Source organism: Antechinus flavipes, chromosome 5 (genome assembly GCF_016432865.1).
Source record: "Antechinus flavipes isolate AdamAnt ecotype Samford, QLD, Australia chromosome 5, AdamAnt_v2, whole genome shotgun sequence".
Taxonomy (NCBI): Eukaryota; Metazoa; Chordata; class Mammalia; order Dasyuromorphia; family Dasyuridae; genus Antechinus; species Antechinus flavipes.
In genome coordinates this window covers 265,848,099-265,869,618 of record NC_067402.1, presented here as the reverse complement: position 1 = coordinate 265,869,618, position 21,520 = coordinate 265,848,099, and the positions used below count along the sequence as shown (strand labels likewise).

The 21,520-nt window shown below is 36.5% G+C and overlaps 1 protein-coding gene across 1 annotated transcript in view; it reads right to left on the bottom strand.

Annotated features, from left to right (window-relative positions):
• PLEKHG7 (pleckstrin homology and RhoGEF domain containing G7) overlaps window positions 1–21,520 on the bottom strand; it is an 86,260-nt gene that overhangs the window by 12,767 nt on the left and 51,973 nt on the right. The window contains 4 exon segments of the mRNA XM_051962500.1: window positions 3,154–3,233; window positions 12,701–12,794; window positions 13,827–13,942; window positions 19,421–19,595. Of these exon segments, the coding sequence (XP_051818460.1) occupies window positions 3,154–3,233; window positions 12,701–12,794; window positions 13,827–13,942; window positions 19,421–19,595 (465 nt within the window).

Genomic DNA, 21,520 nt, shown 5'->3' with positions numbered 1-21,520 from the left:
ATCATTTTATCTAAAAGATCTTGACCTTTCCCCCTCTTTCTTCCCCTCTCACCTCCCAGTTTTATCTCTGGGGAGGCTTTACTAAATAAATGATAGATATCAGTCAGGAAATTCTTGTTGTACCCTGAAACTGGAGACAGAAAACAAGGTCAAGTTGTGTAAATGTTTTATCCCATAAGGGACTTTGTGGTTTCATCAACCAGTTGCCTCCTATTAACTGTCCCATCCATCACTGCAGACTCATCTTTCTTTATTTAGGCAGCAGTATTACAGCTGAATAAATAAAATGATGGACTTTTTGAATTCCAATCCCTTTGAGGTAGTGACAGCCTTGAGACTGCTTCTGTGATTTCAGGGATTTGGTCGCTTGTAGCTAGTAAGGGGAAGGAATGAGCATTGAGCATCAACTATGTGACAAACTATGCTATGATCTTTATAAATATTTCATTTGATCTTTTCAAACCCTATTACCCTCATTTTATAATTGAGCAAATTATCTGCCAGAAAGAAATTAAGTGATTTTTGCCTAGGGTCACATAGACAGTATGTATAAAACTCTGGATGTGAACTCAGATCTTTCTGGTTTTGAGACTGGCTCTTCCTTATCCCATGCTACATCTCTTGAGATGATGTCTTGTTTACTAGGGTATAGTTCTTTGGAAAACTAGCATATTTGGCTAATACCTGTGAGTTAATTTTTTTGGTATCAAAACCACATTTGATTACAGACACTCTTGCTTTGACTATTGGTAGTAATGCAGGGGTCCTCAAACTTTTTAAATAGGGGGCCAGTTCACTGTCCCTCAGACTGTTGGAGGGCCGGACTATAGTAAAAACAAAAATTTTGTTTTGTGAGCCTTTAAATAAAGAAACTTTATAGCCCTGGGTGAGGGAGATAATCATCCTCAGGGGCTGCATCTGGCCTGTGGGCCGTAGTTTGAGGACCCTGGACAGTGTTTAGAGAGACAGATCAGAGCACTCTTCATGTCACAGAATAATCGAATTATGGAAGTGGAAAGGACCTCAAGTTTACATTTGAGGAAACTGAGAAACCGAGGAAACAGAGGGAAAAGGAACTTAACATGGCCATCCCTAACTGGTGGTCCAATCATTTTTCCATGATACCAGTCCACTGAAGATATATGGGTTAATTGAATGGAAGAGCAGAGTCTCAGAAAAGATAGGATTATAACAGGGGAGATGCATGCTGGGTACAAACACTTTGTAGTGTGTTTAGATTTTTAAAACACATACACAGAGGGAGAAAGCAAGGAACAGTAGTGGAGGAGGAATACAGAAAAAATAACCTGGCTCCAGAATAATAGTGTTTTCAGCTCAGGTGGGCCAAAGGCAGTGATTACCATGAAGATGATCAAAAATGCTTTGGTGTTTTTTTGTAACTATATTGTGAGCAAGGTAAAGACCAAAAGAGCAACTTGATCAGTGATTGGAATTACTGGGATAATGGGAATAGATTCAACTCACCAGCTTATTCAATAAACTCTTAATAATTGTGTGACTCTAGGCAAGTCACTTAACCCTGCTCGCCTCGGTTTCCCATCTATCAAATGAACTGGAGAAGGAAATGGCAAACAACTCGAGTATCTCTTCCAAGAAAACCCAAATGGGGTCATGAAGAGTTATTTCTTTTCTTTGAAGCCCCAAACCCACTACATTTCCATTTGAAAAACAAGTAAGGGGAGATCCTTGTTATCTAGTTAATTAGTGCACGAAAAAGACAGTTAAAGACAAATTAATTTGATTTCATTCCATGTAATTCTACAAAAATATTGCATAGGTGAGACACTGTTGCTGGGTACTTCAGGATATGGAAACAAAAACTAATTGGTTTCTGTTCTTAGTTGTCTTATGTTCTACTGAAAAGGTCAAAAAACAGGAATATTAAAACAAAATCTGGAATAACTTTGGCTTATGAAGCTGGAACAGGTATGAGACCATCCTACTAACGAAAAATTTGTTCTGCTTTAGTTTAAGAAATGTTACTCACTAGCTCTGAAACTAGTCCTAAAAAGGAAGAGAGTTAAAAAGTGGTAATATTATTAGTCTCAATTTAAGAGCTCCTTTGCCTCCTGCCTCTCAACATAATTATCTTTTCTGCAAAAGGTACTTCTTTGGAGGCAGCTGGTACAGTGCATTGAGTGTTGACCCTGGAGTCAAGAAGAACTGAATTCAAATCTCCCCAGAGGCCTCAGTATTTTCATCTATAAAATGGGGATGCTAATAGCAGCATCCACCCTGTAGAGTTGTTGTAAGGCTCAAATGAGATTTGTAAAGAGCACTTAGCATAGTTCCTGGCATAGAACAGACATTTTAGAAATACTCAAGAGAGCAGGGTTCTGCCCCAGATTAGAATTTAGAAAACAGCCCTTTGGCAACAGGTATCCAGTTTGGAGACCTAAGTTCAAATCTTACCTTTTCAACTTATTAGCTGGCTCTCACTCAGCTCCTTTTTTTTTTTTTTTTTTTTTTTTTTTGGGAGGGGGGATTTATCTATTAAGCTATCGATAAGTTGCTATCTGTGCTGATGAAAGAAATAATAGAGTTTAGCACCTCTAAGAACAATTAATTAAAATGATGGTGGCCCTGCAAGCTCCCATCCTATTTGCTCTCTACCCCTCCATCACCTCTTTGCAGAATACCCCAGGGCATTCTCTTTTTTGGGAGGAGGCAGTTGGGGTCAAATGACTTGCCCAAGATCATACAGATAGTGTCAAGTTGGATTTGAACTCAGGTTCTTCTGATTCCAGGACCACTGTACCATCCAGCTGCCTCTTTCTCCCCTAGCCCAACTGAGCTACTCTTAATGGGAATTTGTCCCGAGTGGGGAATACTATCATGTTCCAAATCACGGTGTTTGGAAATCCTAGATAAACGGAGCATGCTTTGTTGATTTCTGCTATAGAACTAAAGGCTGCTTTTAAATTCCTAATTCTCTCCTCAACCTCAGTTTTCTCATCTGTAATATGAAAGGGTTATATACAATGGTGTCTAAGGTCCCTTCTAACTTCACCTCTAAAATCCTGTGAAGACTTTTTTTTTTAAAAACAAATCTCTGTAAAAATCACCACCACAAGAACTACTTATTTAAAAGAAAACAACAAAAATTCAGTAAATTGAGAAATAGCTCATTACCTTTTTGTTGTGTTTGGTTTTTGTAATTAGTAGGAAGTCATCAAATAGAAACAGGTAGACATCTAGGAATCTGATGCTTTCTGAGGGAAGAGAGGAAAGGAAAGGTGGGGCAACAAATAGTAATGTAAGCTTTTTTTTTTTTTTTAAGTATATTTTAGTTGATCTCAAATTATTCCTTTGAGATATATACTGATTGTGTGACACTTAACTCCTTAATCCTTGAAGACTTTGAGACTAAAATTTGGAAAAAAAATGCCAGTTTTTATTGGTATATAGACTTGTGATGGAAAGAGTCATCACTATAATGAAACGATGGAGACTGAATATGGATCAAAGTATAGAATTTTTCACCTTTTTTGGGGATTGTTTGTTTTCTTCTTGTTTTTTTTGTGATTTTTTTCCTTTTTGATCTGATTTTTCTTGTACAACATGATGACTATGGAAAATGTTTAGAATTGCACATGTCTAATCTATTGCTTGGGGAGGGAGGTAGAAGGGAAAGAGGGAGAAAAAGTTGGAACGCAAGATTTTGCAAAGATGAGTGTTAAAATCTGTCTTTGCACGTATTTGGAAAATATTAACATTTTAAAAAATTAAGAAAAACCTTTATTGTACAAGTTACTTAGGTTTTCTGAGTCAAAGTTTTCACACTTGAAGACATGAATTGAAATCTCACTTTTGCCATTTACTAGCTTTGTTATCTTGAGCAAGTCACTCAACCTTGATCCTGGAATTTAACTGCTGAACCACTGTTAAGTTGCTATCTATGCTGACGGAAGGAGTTCCCACACTAGGAATCCCCAACATAAATTCTTTTTATATGTGTATGTCTTTTCACTCACAAAGCAGGATATGTGCAAGGAGAGTCTCAAGTTATAGTCTGATGATCTCATTCATTGTTAGAACTTAACTCTTTTTTTTTCAGACATGGTACAGCATTGATTTATTTTTGGAGTCCCATACTCTGGGACATTAACACTGATCTTTTCTGCATACATACTTGTACTCAGAAAGAAACTCTACCTATGATTTTGGTTATTAGTGAGAGTATATTTCATTGGAACCCAAGGTCACAGTTCTAGTGGTTTTGAAGAAGCAAGTAAAGAAAAGCATCATATAAATAAGATCCATCAGAATGGACAATTGACTGAACCAAACAAGGAGTAAAGAGACAATTATAAATTATAAAAAGTAAAATAATTATAATTACATGAAATTATAAAAGTTTTGCATGATTAATGAATGGATCTAGGTATAGAAGGGAAGCAAGTGGGGGAAAATTTTTTTATATTTCTCAGCTAAGGGTTTAGTAGCCAGGATATATAGATAACTAATAGATATTAATTAATCATTTGCCAATAGGTAAATGGTCAAAAAATATGAATAAGCACTTTTCAAAAGAAAAATTTCAAAACATCAGCAACATATGAAAGAATATTTCAGATCATGGATAATAAGAGAAATGCAAATCAAAATAACCCTGAGGTTTTACTTCATTCATGCCCAACAAATTGACAAAGATGACAAAAAGTGAGAAAGATCAATATAGGAGGGATTGTTGGTGAAGTTGCACAATAGAACAACTATTTTGGAAAGCAAATTGGAATTATATGATTATACTCTTTGACCCAGATATTCCACTACTAGACTTATATCCCAAGGAAGTCATTAATAAAAAGTCAGTACCTCTCTGTATCTTCCTCTACTAAAGCTGTGGCACCTGGAAAATGGAACATTTGAATATTGTTGTTGTGTTTCTTTTTCTGAAAAGAAATACATTGGATATAAAGAGGCATGGAAAGATTTATATGATCTCATGTGGAATGGAGTAGGTTCATGAAAATGTTACACACAATGATTATTTTTATAATATATATATATAATATAGTATAATATTATATATTATAACATCAAAACCATCAAAAGTGAATGCTGCAAGATTACAAAGAATATAAACCAGACCTCAAGGAATATACTTTAGGGGAAAACACTTCCCACTCTGAATTTGCAGAAACAGGAAGTCCACAGGTGTGGGACAATTGCATATATTTTCAGATATTTTCAATGTACTGACTGGTTTTAATGATTTATCTTTCTTTTCTTCTTTATTTAAAAAGAAGTCTTTGAACATTTAAATTGATCACCACAAAAATAAGACACAAGTCCAAAATAATGAAGCTCATGTGTCACTTAAGAGTGATGTTGAACTTAAAATGTAGAGAGCAACAAATATTTTCAGACAAAGATAACATGGGAGTTTGCTTTTATCAGACAATGCATCTATTTATTAAGGAATTTTTAAAAAAATTGTTTAATAGGGAAAGAGAGTCACAGATCAATGTTCATTACTTGAAAAATTTGCAAAACAATTAAAAAATATTCTTTGTTACATGGGGTATCCAGGAGAATGATACCAGAAGAGACTCTGCTGATGTTCTTTTAGGAGAGCAAGGTGACTTAGTAGGTAAGAGTACTGGGTTTAAAGCCAGGAAGATCTGAATTCAGATTTAGCCTCAGATACTTAGTAGCTGTGTCACTCTAGACAAGTCACTTAACTAACCGTTTGTCTTAGTTTCCTCATCTGTAAAATGAGCTGAAGGAGAAAATGGCAAAGCCCTGCAGCATCTCTTCTAAGAAAATCTCAAAAGGGATCACAAAACGTTGTACACGACTGAAAATAACTAAACAACAAAAACAAAATGGGGATAATCATAGAACTTACCTGCCAGAGTTGTTTTAGGGATAAGATAAAAATTGTCAAGACATCTAGCACATAGTGAGCATTGTATAAATGTTAGCTATTATAATGATGATGAAAAATTATTTTAATTTTATTAATTTATTTTATAATTGTATTTTTATAAAAAAATATAGGACAGAAAAATCTCTGATGCAAAATCTCTCTGGCAGGATTCACAGTGTGGCCATCTGGAAAAAGGTCTATATTCTCAGCATCATGGAAGACATGTTATTTCAGGACCAAAACCTCCAGCTGCTCAATTTTGCGTGCCATTTGCATTTTATATTTGCAACAGATGATATGGTCACTGTAGTTGGCCAGGGAAGGAAAATCAGTCCCTCTATCTTATCTCTAAAAAAACAGGAGTCAGTGTAATGGAATAGAAAAGAACACTTACTTTTGATTCAGAAGTCCTTTATTTAAATGCTTCATTGATGAAGCCCCAGCTTGCCTATATGCCTTGAAAAAGTATTTAACTCTCTGGACCTCAGTTTCCTAATCTGTTAAATGATGGGTTGGATTAAATAACCTCTAGAATCCTTTCCAGCTCTGATTTATGGTACTAAAGTCTTTTAGAAAATCTCTAATGCCAAAATGGTGGAGTAAGGAAAGAACTCTCTGATGCTGCCCAAATTCTCCTCCAAACAACTAGAAAAAGACTCAGAATATCAATTTTGTAGGAGCAGGAAAGCAGCTCACCAGCCTGGCAGGAAAGGTCTGTCTCACTAGGTTGGGAGGGGATTGAGGTCCAGGAGTAGCCAACCTCACAGCAGGGGACCTGCAGTAAGAGTCCAAACCTGGGGAAATGCACCAATAAGGCCATATCCTCTTGCACCCTACTAGGCAAGTGACCAGTCTAGGTATCACAGGTAGGCCCTACCCCTGCAACTGGACCTTCGGTACATTGCTGACCAGTAGTGCAGTCCCATTCTAGGGCTGGTCAACAGTCAGACCACACTCCTGGGGCCTAATAGCAGAGAGACTTGGTTACCATAGTAACCCAGCTTAGGGTTGCAAGACTGAAGTAGACCAGTAACAAGATACCTCTTCAAAGACTAACCACGAGAAACACTCTGTTACCATAGCAATCCAGCATCAATCCAGTTAGCCTGGAACAAGCTCACAGCTAAACTCCACCTGGAAGCCCCACTCCTCAGACAGAAGGAAAGCCTTCTCTGTCGAGAAAGCAAGCAGCTAAGCTCTGAAGCCTAGTGAAAACCAGCAATTAGACCTACAAAAAACTTGGGACTAGATAGGACCAGAGCCCAGTTTTCACATAAAAATACCAAATCACCCCAAATTTTTTACAATGGTGATAGGGAGGATCAAGATGTCATAAATGTAGAAGAGGACATTAGTGTCAAAATGGTTACATGTGAAGCCTCAAAGAAAAATGTAATTTTGTCTCAGGACCAAAAGGAATTCTTAGAAAGAGCTTGAAAAGGATTTAAAAAGCATATTAGAAAAGTAGAAGAAAAATTGGGAAAATAAATGAAAGTAAAGCAAGAGAATCATGAAAAAAGAATCAACAACATGAGAAAAGATATACAAAAATTTGCTGAGGATAACTCTAAAAAAAATAAAGTTGGCCAACTGGAAAAGGCAACATTAAAGCTCACTGAAAAAAAATAATTGCTTAAAAATTACAATTTAACAAATAGAAATTAATGACTCTATGAGACATCAAAATATGATAAGACAAAATTAAAAAAAGTAAAATTTTTTATTGGACAAACAACTGACTTAGAAAGCAGATCTAGGAGAGATAATATAAGAATTATTGAACTACCTGAAAGCCAGGATTAAGGTGGGGGAGAAAGAAAAAAAAAACTTGGACATCTTTCAAGAAATTATTAAAGAAAATTGTCCTGATATATTAGAACCAGAGAGTAAAACCGAGATTGAATGAATCTACTGATGACTACCTCAAAGAGATCCCCAAATCAAAATACCTATGAACATCAGAATCAAATTCTGGAACTTACATGACAAGGCGGAAGTATTGCAAGCAGTTAAAAAGAAACTAATTCAAATAGTATGGAGATGCAGTCAAGATTACATAGGATTTGGCGGTTTCCACATTAAAGAACTGAGGGAGGGAAGCTAGGTAGCGCAGTGGATAAAGCACCAACCCTCAAGTCAGGAGGACCTGAGTTCAAATCTGATTTCAGATACCTAATACTTCCAAACTGTGTGACCCTGGGCAAGTCACTTAACCCCAATTGCCTCAGCAATTTTTTGGAACAAAAACTCATCATTTGACAAATATGCTAGAAAAACTCAAAAATAGTATGTCAGAAACTAGATATAGACCAACAACTCATACCCTATACCAAAATAAGATCAGAATTGGTACATAATTTATACCTAAGGGTGATACCATAAGCAAACTCAGAGAGCATAGAATTGTTTATCTGTTTTATTTATGAATAAGGAAAGAGTTTAGGATCAAAGAAGATATAAAGAGCATTACAAAAATGTAAACTAGATAATTTTGTTTATATAAAATTAAAAAGGTTTTACATAAACGAAACTAAAATTATAAGGAAAGGAGAAAATTGTGGAAAAAGTTTTTGTAACAAGTGTCTCTGATAAAGTCCTCATCTCTCAATTATATATAATAGAATAGAAACAAATACAAGTCATTCTCCAATCGATAAATGATCAAAGGATATAAACAGGCAGTTTTCAAACAAAGAAATCAAAGCTATCTGTAATCATATGAACAATGCTCTATATAGCTACCAATGAGACAAATGCAAATTAAAACAACTTTGAAGTACCACTTTGCAGTTATCAGAGTGGCTAATATGACAAAAAGGAAAATATTGGCTATTGAGGGAAATGTGGGGAGACTGGGATACTAATGCATTGCTGGTAGAGTTGTAAACTGATCCAATCATTCAGGAGAGGAATTTGGAATTATGTCCAAAAGCTATAAAACTGTATATACCTATTGATCCAGTAATACTACTGCTAGATTTATATTCCAAAGAATGAAAAAAAGGGAAAAGAACTTTTTCATATAAAAATATTTATAAGCTGCTTTTTTATGGTGTCAGAAATCAAACTGGAAATCAAGTCCATCAATTGATGAATGGCTAAACAAACTGTATTTATACAACTGTGATGGAATATTATTGTGCTATAAGAAATGACAAACAGGATGATTTCAAAAAGGCCTGGAAAGACTTACATTAACTGATACGTAGTGAACTGAGCAGAACCAGGAGAATGTTGTACACAATAATAGCAATATTGTCTGATGGAGAACTATGAGTGACTTAGCTATTCTTAGCACTACAGTGAGGAAAGACAATCCTAAAGGACAAATGATAAAGCATACCATCTACATCCAGAGAAAGAGATATTGATTGAATACAACCTTTGAAGCATACTATTTTTCTCTTTTATTGGAATCTTCTTGTACACAATGGCTAATACAAAATTTTTTTATATAATTGCACATGTACAACCTATATCTGATTGATAACATCTTAGAGAGGGGAGAGATGAGGTAGGATGGGAGAGATAGAATTTGGAATTCAAAGCTTTAAGTAAAAATGTTAAAGGAAATTGGGGAAAAAAAAAGAAATTCTCTAGGCAAGGAATTTTCTAGAATTCTTTCCATCTCTGAATTCATGATTCTAAGACTTTTTAGAAACTCTTTAAACAAGGAATTTCTAGTCTCTCCATCCTCTGGCAATCCCTTAGATCCCCAGCACATAACTAGAATGTATGAGACAGGCTGGATGTGAAACCAAGTCTCCCTGGCTTTGAGGCTGGCTCTCTCCCTTCTATTCTATAGGCATTTACAGAAGAACATTTTGGAAATTCCTTTTTTGTTTGTTTCTTTACTCTATTGTTATTAAAATAGAATTAACTGAATACAAATAAAAAAAAGTGTTAAAAAAAAGAAGGAAGATGGATTTGAGTTTTTTTTTGGGGGGGAGGGAGGGAGGAAGGAGGCACATTTCAAGAAATGATAGATATCTCCAAGAAACAAAAAGAAAATTCAGAGTAAACCAGAGGAGCTCCAAGTCAGTAGTATTTTCTGAGAGATGATGGTGGTGATGGTATGATTGATGATACGGGAACTTACAGATCAGGTATTGAGCAGTCACATCAGCAAGGATTGAATGAATTGAAGAAATATAATTGGGATAAGGGAGGGAAGAAGCCCAAACCTGTGATTTCATTGAGTGAATCTCCAAGTTTTCCTTTTCTCTGTAATTTAAGAATCTGTGAGAGAGACCTTAGAGTGACTTGTCTGGGATCACATACCCAGTCTGGGTCAGAAGCTACACTTGAATCCAGGTCTTTCTAAACCTTAAAGCCATCCCTATCTATTATCATATAATGTCTTTAATCTTTGAAGATTCATTTTGTATGTTTCAGCCTGGCAAAACTCTTGCTCTTTCAATTTGTTTATTAAATCAAGGGATGAGATAGGTGGTCCCTTGCCTGCCACCAAAGTCTGAATTGGCACAAACCAGAAAATCACCAATGAGTCTTTCTAGAGTTGGACTGGGAATTATTTACTTTAATTTTTATTCTTTTACTGGCAGCACTTTGCATTACTACATCTCTATTTTTTGTCTTTCTACCCTTTAAAATTAAAAAAATATATATATATATTTTATTTTTCCAAATACACACAATGATGGTTTTCAATATTCATCTTTGCCAAACTTTGTGTTCAATATTTTTCTCCTCCTCCCTCAACGAGACAGCAAGCAATCTGATATGGATAAACATATGTAATTCTTCTAAACATATTTCCATATTCATCATGTACAGCTCTATATTTTAAAGAAGAATTCTTGACAGCAAGAGCCAATGCCTTCATGAAGTCTCCAATGAGCATGGTCGTCCTTGGATACTCATTCTGTTGGCATCTCATTGACTCAAGGACCCCTTATATAGGAGGCTCAACTCAGGATTAAATACCAGGCTATTCCAGGGCCCTAAGGGCATTTCTCTCTTTCATTGTAAAAACAGTGAATTAAGATTAGCCATTAATGTGATCACTATTTTCTTTTACTTTAAAAAAAATCATTGCCTTCTAATATTTAAGAAAAATAGGAGGTTTATAATCAAAAGATCAATAATTCCCAAGTAATTTTTTTTAAAGGGCAGAAGGATGTAGTAAAGGCATCTTTGTTTTAGGAGTCAGAATGACCTAAGTTCAGATCTTAGCTCTGTTACTTACTGCCTCTGTGGCTTTGAGGTGCAGTTAGGTATAATAGAGCACCAGGCGTGGAGTCAGACAGACCTGAATTCAAATTCAGTCTAGTTTTGTGACTCTGAGCAAGTCATTTAATTATATTTGCCTCAGTTTTCTCATTTGTAAAATAAACTGGAGAAAAAAAAAGGCAAATCATTCCACTGTTCTAGCCAAGAAAATCCAAATGGGGTCATAGAGAGTCAAGCATGATTGGAAAACAAATATGGGCTTGAGCAAGCTACTTTTTTTCTGGATCATAGTCTTCTCTTCTGTTAAATGAGGATGTTGAGGTATCAGGGATGTATTGTGCTGTTGCCTCTGAAAGAATTCAGGCTCAGTCTCCTACCCAAGCAAAGGCATTTGAATGAGATTTACCCACTCAGTGGGCTGGCCAAGCTCCCTGAAGGAGTTAGCAGTACAGCAAAGCAAGAGGAGGATTTTTATAGAGTAAATGGAGCTGATTATAATCACAAGATATGTAAATTATGGGGTTATAGGAGGAGTTTGCTAACATAAGGGAGATCCTAAAGCCTCAGTGAAACTGCACATGCTCTTATCCAGAATGCATATAGAAATGTCCACTTGGGGGGGTATTAATTTATTGTAATGATATTATAAAAGCACAGGTTCACCTAAGGACAGCAAAGAAGGGGCAACTGAGCAGGCACCTTGTCAGGGGAAAGATTTACTGAGGGTTGCTGTCCAATGTCCTGTTCTGCATCCTCCTGGTGCTGCTTCCTCATTGGCTGATTTTGGTGTTATGTTTTGTGGTAACTATCACGTGGTAACCTGGTGATGTGGTTACAGAATATGTTTGGCTTGCTCATTGTTCTAGGGAGACCCATGATTTATGTAGAGCTGGGGGGTTAGGGCAGGTTTGGGCTGGGGTGGACTGGGGACATCAATCAGAATCTCATAAAAAAAGTCTGGACTCATTTCACCTCTGAGGTCCCTTCTAGTTCTTAATTAGATCCTCAGTGTCATAAAATATGCAGTGAATCTTTCTCCTCAGAGTCCCACAAAGTGCTAGACTTTGATTCAGAGCTGGAAGTGACCTTAAAGACCATTGAGTCCATCTCTCCTTTCTTTGTACAGATGTGGAAACTGAGGCAAAGTGACTTTCCTAAGGTAAGACAACTAGTAAGTGTTGCAGGTGAGATGTAAGCTTGGTTTTTTCTGACTCCAGCTTCAGTGGGTTGATTATCCAGCAATCATAGTGAAGACAGACAGGCTCTGTTTCTTCTTGTTCTCTTCATGACTCCATTTGGGGTTTTCTTGGCAAAGATCCTGTAAAGGATTTTTCATTTTTACATTCATACTCTAGTTCATTTTTTACAGATAGGGAAACTGAGGCAAACAGGATTAAGTGATTTGCTCAAAGTCACACAACTACCAAGTGTTTAAAATTGGATATGAATTCAGGTCTTCTTGATTCCTGATCTCCATCCACTGTACCACCTAGCTATTCTGGGCTCTGTTCCTCTTCTCCTTCAAATGGGCACCAAACCAAAGAGTCTGATTTTTTTCTTACCAGCTCTGAAATAGAAAGTGTTGGCAGTTTAAGGAAAACAGTTCATTACCTGCGAGAGTCAACTTCCCTTCATGAAGGAGGTGTCTGTTGGTTGGTGATAAGATGTTGTCTGCCATGTGTTCCTTAAAAATGTGTTTTAGGCACTTCAAAAACAAGAGAGAAATTCATATAAAGCTGTAGAAGAAGAACATCCTAATTATATAAACTTAAGCTAGGCTAATATCAAGGTATGCACCTTGGGATACTCTGGAAGCGAAGGGAACAAGAACTTATTACGAGGCTACTATCTACAAGACACAGTACTAAATGCTTAGGGACTATAGACTAGTTTAATACATCTAGTAAAAAACATACATTCAATATATCCAAAAAAGTCCTCTGCCTTCCGCATACAAGACAAGCCTTAGATAGAAGTCATACTACTGGCCCAGAATTCACATCTGCAGAACTGTAACTAGGACAGGGCATGTGGGGCTTTATTCCAGGATGCTATATTTACAAGGTAGCACTTGAAGTCCTTTAATGTGCCCCATTTCATCCTCTATGGCAAATGTCCCAGGAGTATATGTGAATGTAGAGCTAGAGCTGGAAAGTCTTCAGAAACCATCTAGTTCAGGGATACTTAACTTTTTTGTGGTTTCCATGGATACCTTTGGTCATGGTTTGGTGAAACATATGGACTCTTTCTCAGAATTGTGTTTTTAAATTCATAAAAATGAAATAAATAGAATTAAAAAGGAAACAAATTATATTAAAATACACTAAATGGATTATTTTAGGAAAAAATGCAATTTTATGGATCACATATTATGAATCTTTGATCTAATTTATAGATAACAAAACTGAAGCTTAGGGAAGCTAAAGATTTGTATACAATCTCTCAGATAGTAAGATACAGAAGATTTGAATTCATGTCCTCTATCTCCAGAATATCTTTTCACTATACCATACTGCTTCCCAAGCTATGTCTTCCTGTACTAATGTGGTATCCTACTAGCCAATGAGGTTATCTTTCATGTAACATGCCTTCAACATGGCGTGGGGTCCTTCCCCTGGCTAGGAATTTTTTGGGGCCATCCTGTCTGCTTCACTATTTGCTAGCAAGGAGATTAATGGATAATTTTCTTCAAGAAAAACAAACTCACAGAAAGAGATGTCAATTCCAGTAGCCATACCTCTGGAATGAAGAACCTTTTATCTCGATCCCAAAGCGGAGGCCACACTATGATCTCCTGGAGGTATCGAAACTTTTGGAAATTGTCCAGCCATTTCACTTTTCCTTCAAGATCACCTAAAAGAAGAAAAAAAATCTGCTTCCCTTATATGTGTATCTAACATCCAAGGGCATGCTGCTACTTGGTCTTCATGGTCACCTCTGCCTAAATCACTCCCCACTGGACACTTAGTATTTTCAACAGCTTCAGAATATTGATTACTCTTTAATGCTAAAGGAAGTAACTCTGGTCTAAACTTAGTCTCTTGTTGAGAGCAGTAAGTCTTTTACTAACACAGTTCAACAAAGGGAAATGAATTATGTATTGTTACCCAAGTAATATTGATGTCATTTTAAAGGGGTTATCTGCTCTCCCTCAGAAGAAAACATCGCTCCAAATTAGAGGAATATAAAACGTGAAGCAATTGCTATTTTTATGTTGTGGGGAATAATAGGTTGAAACAAATCCATTATTTTTCCTTTGTGGATTTTTATGCATTTCTCAAGATTCCATTTCTATTGCTTCGAAAGATAGGGGATGATGCAATCTCCTTTGGAGAGATGGAGGATAATCCATAGACCCATTAACCCACAACACTAGCGGAATTTTCAGAGATTACTTCAACATACTGGGAAGATGAAACCACTTTTAATGGACAAACTATATTTAAATCATATCAGTTTGATAAGAAATCATCCTATTTTAATGTCTCCCCCACCAGAGAGAGATCTGACATCTCCCTCAAAAACTTATCCTTCACATTAGAATAGTCTTGTAAACTACTGTATGCAACATCTCAACAAATTTCTTTTTATTCTTTGGCTGGATAAAATTCAATTCAAGTAGAATGTAAGTAGAATGAGTAGGGAAATAAATCTTCAGGATTAGAAAAAATAATTTGCTAATTTTGATTTGCAGCTCTCATAAGGGAATTACAACGATAAGAGTAACAGCGACTTTGTACAATGGTTAATTGGAAACTTTGGAGAGCTATATACCATTTGAACACTCTTGAGAGAGACTAACACATAAGCACTTGACATAAATTACTCAGAATGTCTTCATTTTATTCAAAACTTCCCATTATGGGAAATAGAAATGAGGATGGAGGCCATTATCATCTTGGCTCAATTCATTTTTTTAAAATTTAGTAAACATTTATTAAAGGTCTAAAATTCAGAACCCCCATTCCCAGGCACTACCAGTAGATACAGAATTTAAGATGTGTCACATTCATATTAGAAGGATATAAGATTCAGGTATTTAGAATATCTAACATTATCCAAGTCCATTAGTAAAACGAAGTGTTATGTAAAGTTTTAGAGACGGCAATGGTGTTAGGAAGACCTGGACTCAAAACCCTCCTCTGACTCAAAATGGCCATGTGACCTTATCTTTGCAGTGTCCCCAAATTTTCTTTAACTATTATTGAAGAGAATTTATTAATCTCCATTAGAGAGCCAGCATTTATAAGCATTCTAAAACTTATGGAGCACTTTACATATATTACTTGGTATGTAGGTGCTATCAAGATTCCCATTTTACAGATGCAAAACTGAGACACATATAAGTTAAATCACTTGTTCAGGGTCATATGGTTAATGTCTGAAAGGTATTCAAACTAAAGTTTTTCTAACTTCTTTCAACTTATTATTATCCACTATGCTACCTGGCATCTGGGGGCATTGCCAAGAGTCCTGAACTATGTCTTGACTGTGGAGGAGAGAAGGAGGTTGATGATTTTTTACTTCAATTCAATTCACTTGTCAATTAAGACATCACCTTCCTGATGTCATTGGTCCTCTTCTAGAATGAAGGATGAATAGCAATCTGCTGCCCAGCTGACTTTCAATTAACAGAAGAATTTTCTCACTGAGATCCTCCTATCATGAAAATACATCTGGCAAAAATAAAGTAACATCCAAGGAGAAAGGAATTGTTATCCAATTTTCCTAGATCCTATGAAGTCCCGTGCTTCCCAGAATGACTTCAGATAAGTAGAATTATCTCCAAGGAAGGAGGCATTCAGAAGTCATGAAAAGATTTATGTCTCAAAAAAAAAAAAAAAAAAAAAAAAAAAGGAGTGGTGGATAATAGAACTAGGCTAATTATCAGCCTTCAGTTTTGCCTAATGCAAGTTAAGGGTAGTTTTTTTTTTCCATATAAAGATATTAAAACTTTTTCTAACAGTTAATTGGCTCAAGGGACAAAATTTCTCACTGTTGGTATAACTTCTTAGTTGTTGTTATCTCAGTCATGTCCAATTCTTTGTAATCCCATTTGGGGTTTTCTTGGCAATTACGCAGGAGACATTTACCGTTTCCTTCTCCAGCTCATTTTACAGATGAGGAAACTGAGGCACATGGGGTTAAATGACTTATCCAGGGTCATACAGTTAGTGTCTAAAGTCAGATTTGAACCTTCCTAAATTTTAGCCACTTTTCTGCTCCTAATTTTCTTTTTCTTTTTTTGTTTTGACTTTGTATTTTTAAAAATTTTAATAGCTTTTTATTTACAAGTTATATGCATGGGTAATTTTACAGCATTGACAATTGCCAAACCTTTTGTTCCAATTTTTCCCCTCTTTCCCCCCCACCCCCTCCCTAGATGGCAGGATGACCAATACATGTTAAATATATCAGAATATAAATTAAATACAAAATAAGTATACATGTCCAAACCATTATTTTGCTGTACAAAAAGAATCAGACTCCAAAATATTGTTCAGTTAGCCTGTGAAGGAAATCCAAAATGCCCGCGGTCTGCCCCTAATTTTCTAGATGCCTAAGACAGTCTAGATCGGAAGAACTAGATACATTCCCTCAAGCATCACACTGGGACTGATACCATGATCAACAGAAACATAATAGGGCTGCTGGGTGGAGCAGTGGAGAGAGCACCAGGATCAGGAGGACCTGAATTCAAATTCAGCCTCAAACATATACCAGCTGTGTGAACCTGGACAAACCACTTAACCCCGATTGCCTCCAGAAGGAAAAAAAAAGCATAAGGAGCTATGCTCACCTGTGTCTAACTATGTTCTTACACATATGATTGAGTCAATCAGTATATATTTATTAAGTGACAACTATGTGCCAGGTACTGTGCTAAGCCTTAGACACAATAGTAGTCAATCAATCAATATGCATTTATTAAGTACCTTCTATGTGCCAGGAACTGTACTAAGTCTTAGATACAATAGTAGTCAATCAATATGCATTTATTAAATGCCTACTATGTGCCTGCACTATGCTAAGCTTTAGTCACAATAGTAGTTGATCAATCAATATGCATTTAAGTGCTAGGACTGTTCTAAGCTTCAGACACAGCATTAGTCAATCAATCAATTTTTATTTATTTTATTAAGTACCTATTATGTGCCAGACATTATACTAAGCTTTAGACATCATTAGCTAAACAATATACATTTATTAAGTACCTACTATGTGCCAGATACCGTGCTAAGCTTTAGATACCATTAGTCAATAAATAAGCATTTATTAAGTGACAACTATGTACCTACTGTGCTTAGACTTAGCTAAGTCTTATCTGACAGAGTCCCTGCCAAGAGATATGTTTATAGGTAGGAAAGAAGTTGAGTTTGGAGTATAAATGCAGAGAGGGGAATGTAATCTGAAAAAGGAGAGCAGGTTTAGTTTACAGAGGGATTTAGGTTTCTTGGATGATTAGTTCATATCCAGAGATTTTAGTCAAGGTAAAAGAGGATTTGAAATTGTTGGCATGTCAGTGCTGGGTTTTAGTGACCTAAGCAAAATGACAAATCAGGCTATATCCTCAGGAAGAGTTGTTGATCATTACTGGCTTTGCAAGATTTTCACTTGGAAGTTATAAACAAAGTACCTTCAATCCTCTGGGAAGTGATGCTTTTCCTGCCTTCATTCACATCTGAAAATCTGAGCTGGGCAATCAGATCATCTGAGTAATGCAATGCCTGAGTTCTTATGAGGTTAGAGAGGATGTGACTCAGACCCATTGTTTTGAGCATCTTTGATTCATAAGGAGATCAAACTTTCGTCCAAGTTTCCTAGCTCCAAGGAATTCCCTTGTTTGAAATGACCTCAAGTCACTGGCTTTGTCTTCTAGGGAAGGTGAATTCAAGAATCAGGATCGAGTTTCCTGTCTTAGAGAGTAGCCATGAATATTGAGTTCTGGGCTTGGAATCGGGGAGAACTGGATTCCGATCATCCCTCAATCACTTACTCTCTTTGTCTCTCTAAGTTTCTGTTATTTCCTCTGAAAAACAGAAGAAATGCTATCTGAAATCCATTGAATCACAGCTCTAGAGGGAGAAGGAAACTCAGAGGTCTTCAAATCCAACCCCTTCATATTACACATGAAGAAACTGAATTCATTGAATTCAAAATCATGGAAAAGGAGCTCAAAGACCATCCAGTTCAGCTGCTTCATTTTAGACAAGAGGAAATTGAACTCTGTAGTTGTCAAAGTCATAAAGTTAAGGTGAGAAGGGTCTTGTGATGAATGAAAAGTTTGGGAGATATATTTTCTGAATAATTAACAATCCTTTTTATTAATTATGGCTAGAAGATTAAAAAAAAAGTCATTTGGCTCCTAAACCAAAGATGGATCATAGTGGCTTCTTGATGCTTATATGCCCTTGGAAGAATGAGTTTTCCCAATTAGTAGCAATCAATTGATTGGTTAACAATTAATTAGAAGAATGAATATTATAATGAGAAATGTACCTATTTTAATGAGGGCCCGGTGGACCAGGATTTTGATTGTATCAGTTACTCTCAGACTACCTCCAGCTTTAGGCAATCTATACCAGAACTTCTTACTTTTTTTCAACTAGGTAATTTTTACCCACCCCTAGTATATAGGTATAAAAAATAAGTATACAAATCAAACATTTACTGAAAATAAGTCATAATTTTATGACCCCTACACTCAGTTAAGCGACCCCATATGTTTTAGTGACCCACAATTTAAGATGCTTTAATCTAGACAAGATATCTACACCTCCTCCCTCTTCAACCCTCCAAACTTGAGTAGATTATATGGGCTAGAATTCAAACAGATTAAATTCTTTGTAACATTTTTCTAGTTGAGTGGGCAACAAATCCATCTAGATAAGATGGTCTAGGTGGGTTAAAATTTTGAGCAAGATCAGAGATCTTAAAAGACTGGACTTTGAATGAGAAAATAGGAAAAAGGAAAAAAAAACCCGACAATCCTGGACTTCCTTAATAATTGGTTATTTGACAATTATTTCTTTCAGACTTAAAACACCATCTAGTCCAATACTTTAATTTTACAGAGGGGGAAATGGAGGCCCTTAGTAGTCAAAATCATAGCTTTAAAATGGGAAAGGATTTCAAAGGCTATTTTATAGAGAGGGAAACTGAGGTCCAGAGGGATGTGATTTGCTTAAAGTCACATAGAGAGTAAATAATAGAGTCAGAATTTTTATGCAGGTCTGCTTATTCTAAATATAGTGTTGCTTCCATGGTAATTCTATTCCTCCTAGACCTTCACAAGTCAAATAGCTTTCTGTACAAGTCCCTGGTACTTACGGATAGCCTTCTCCACTTTTTCCTTGAGAGAGTAGAGGGTAATTTTCTCCCTAGCATCGATACTCCTTTTCCAAATGTTTTTCAGGAGCATCGGGTACCTGGTCAATCGGTGCAGGGGAGTTACCAGCAATTCGGAGAGGTGAAGTCGTTTGCATTGGTCATGCTTCTCACACCACTGCAGAGCACAAAGCAGGAAGGTGGCTGATCAGAACATGCTTTCCCCGTCTGGACATACCTGGAAGAAGCTCTTTCCAGTCCGCATTGATGGAAAGGGAACAGAGGAAGTTTCTAGGTTTTATTCACTGCACCTATAAGTCACCAACTGCCTTGCAAACACACAATGATCGCTGAGTGAATTTTAGTTGAGTCAAATTGAGTTAGTCTCTTCGTGAGTCCCCTTGTAGCTGTGGTCATTTCCTGAAGCAAATGATTAAGTCCTCAGAATACATGACCTTGGATCATAGCCTTGATTCTTCATGTTCTAGGGACAAGGCTTAGGATATAGGACTAATGAATTGGTATTTAAATCAAATATGAGAATGAATATTCATCTGTCCCAATTTGTTTGTCTTAAAATAAGGCAAAAATGCTTTCTTGGACCTACATCATTTGGCCCTTTGCTGTTTGCCAGGTATAAAAAGAGAGTAGGAACAAAAACAAAATATTCCTCTCCCTCAAGAAGCTTACATTCTAATGGGGGCAACAACATGTAAATAAACAAACAAATGAATGAATAAGTAGATGGAAGGAAATCGGAGGGAAAGCATCAGTACTAGGGGAGATAGGGTCACAGTGGAGAAAACTAGATAGTCTTAAAAGACCACAAAAGAAACTAAGAGGAAGTAAGAGAAATGGGAGACCAAGAGCAATACATCCCTCAGTGATGAAATCCAAGATGGGCTCAGATCCCCACATTGGCTACAAATGCAGAGTTCACATAAATTAATCCTTCATGATGGATGTAAACAAATGACTTTGGTTTTTTCATCCTGTTGTTGTTCAGTCATTTTTAGTCATGTATGACTAAAACCTCATTTGGGTTTTTTGTTTTTTTGATAGACACTGGAATGGTTTGTCATTATTTTTCTCCAGCTCATTTTACAGAAGAGGAAACTGTGGCAAACAGATTTAAGTGAATTGTCCAGGCTCATACAGCTACTAAATAGCTAAGGCTGGGTTTGAATTCAAGGCTTCCTGACTCCAGGCCAGCACTCTAAAGTATACAAAGCACTTAATGGGTATTATTTTCATTCCTGTTTTATAGAAATGTTAACTGATAACCGAGAATGGTTACCGACCCTAAGACATATTAATAAGTGTCAGAGGCAGGGTTTGAATCCCATTCATCCCTTTTGTGATACTTCTATTGATAACTCTCTAGTTCATATTGGTAGTATTACCCATTATCTTGTTATATTTCCTTCTTCCTCAGCTCAGATTGGATATAAATAATAACCATTTCTGCTCTGGCCAGAAATCCTAAGGATCTTTTCTTCCTAGATTTATTTACTTAGATTTTTTTTTTACAAGGTAAAAGAGGAGATCCTTTACTTCAATTGCTACCTTGCCTTAATCACTAAATGGGTACAACCTCAGTCAGACTGAGACCTCTTGAAGACCTTAGCTTAAAAAGACCAAGGTTTCCCATTTCATCCAGGGCCATCTTCAGTCTTCTTGAATTACATCTGGCCACTGGACCAGATGCCTCTGGAGGGGATAGTGAGACTTTGCCCAGCCCTTTCTCACTTAAATCCAATTCACTTGCATGTCATGGCTTCATCTCTCTGATGTCCTGGTCCTCTTTGAGAATGAAAGACAAACACCACCTTCTCTAAAATTCTATGGATGGGGAATCAAGAAGCCATCTTTTAATACTGTCATTAGCTTTGGGCTTCCCTCTCCTGAAAGAAACAAATAAAATGTAACGAGTGCTGGATTCAGAACCAGATGCCCTGGATTCAGAGCCAGATGCCCTGGATTCAACTGGACTTGATAGCCTCTCAGAGACCCTATGATCCACAATCCTTGAAGACCCTAGACAAGCTAGCTTTCAAGGAGATTTGGATATTATTAAAGATGGGGAGTTTGTTCAATGAGTCT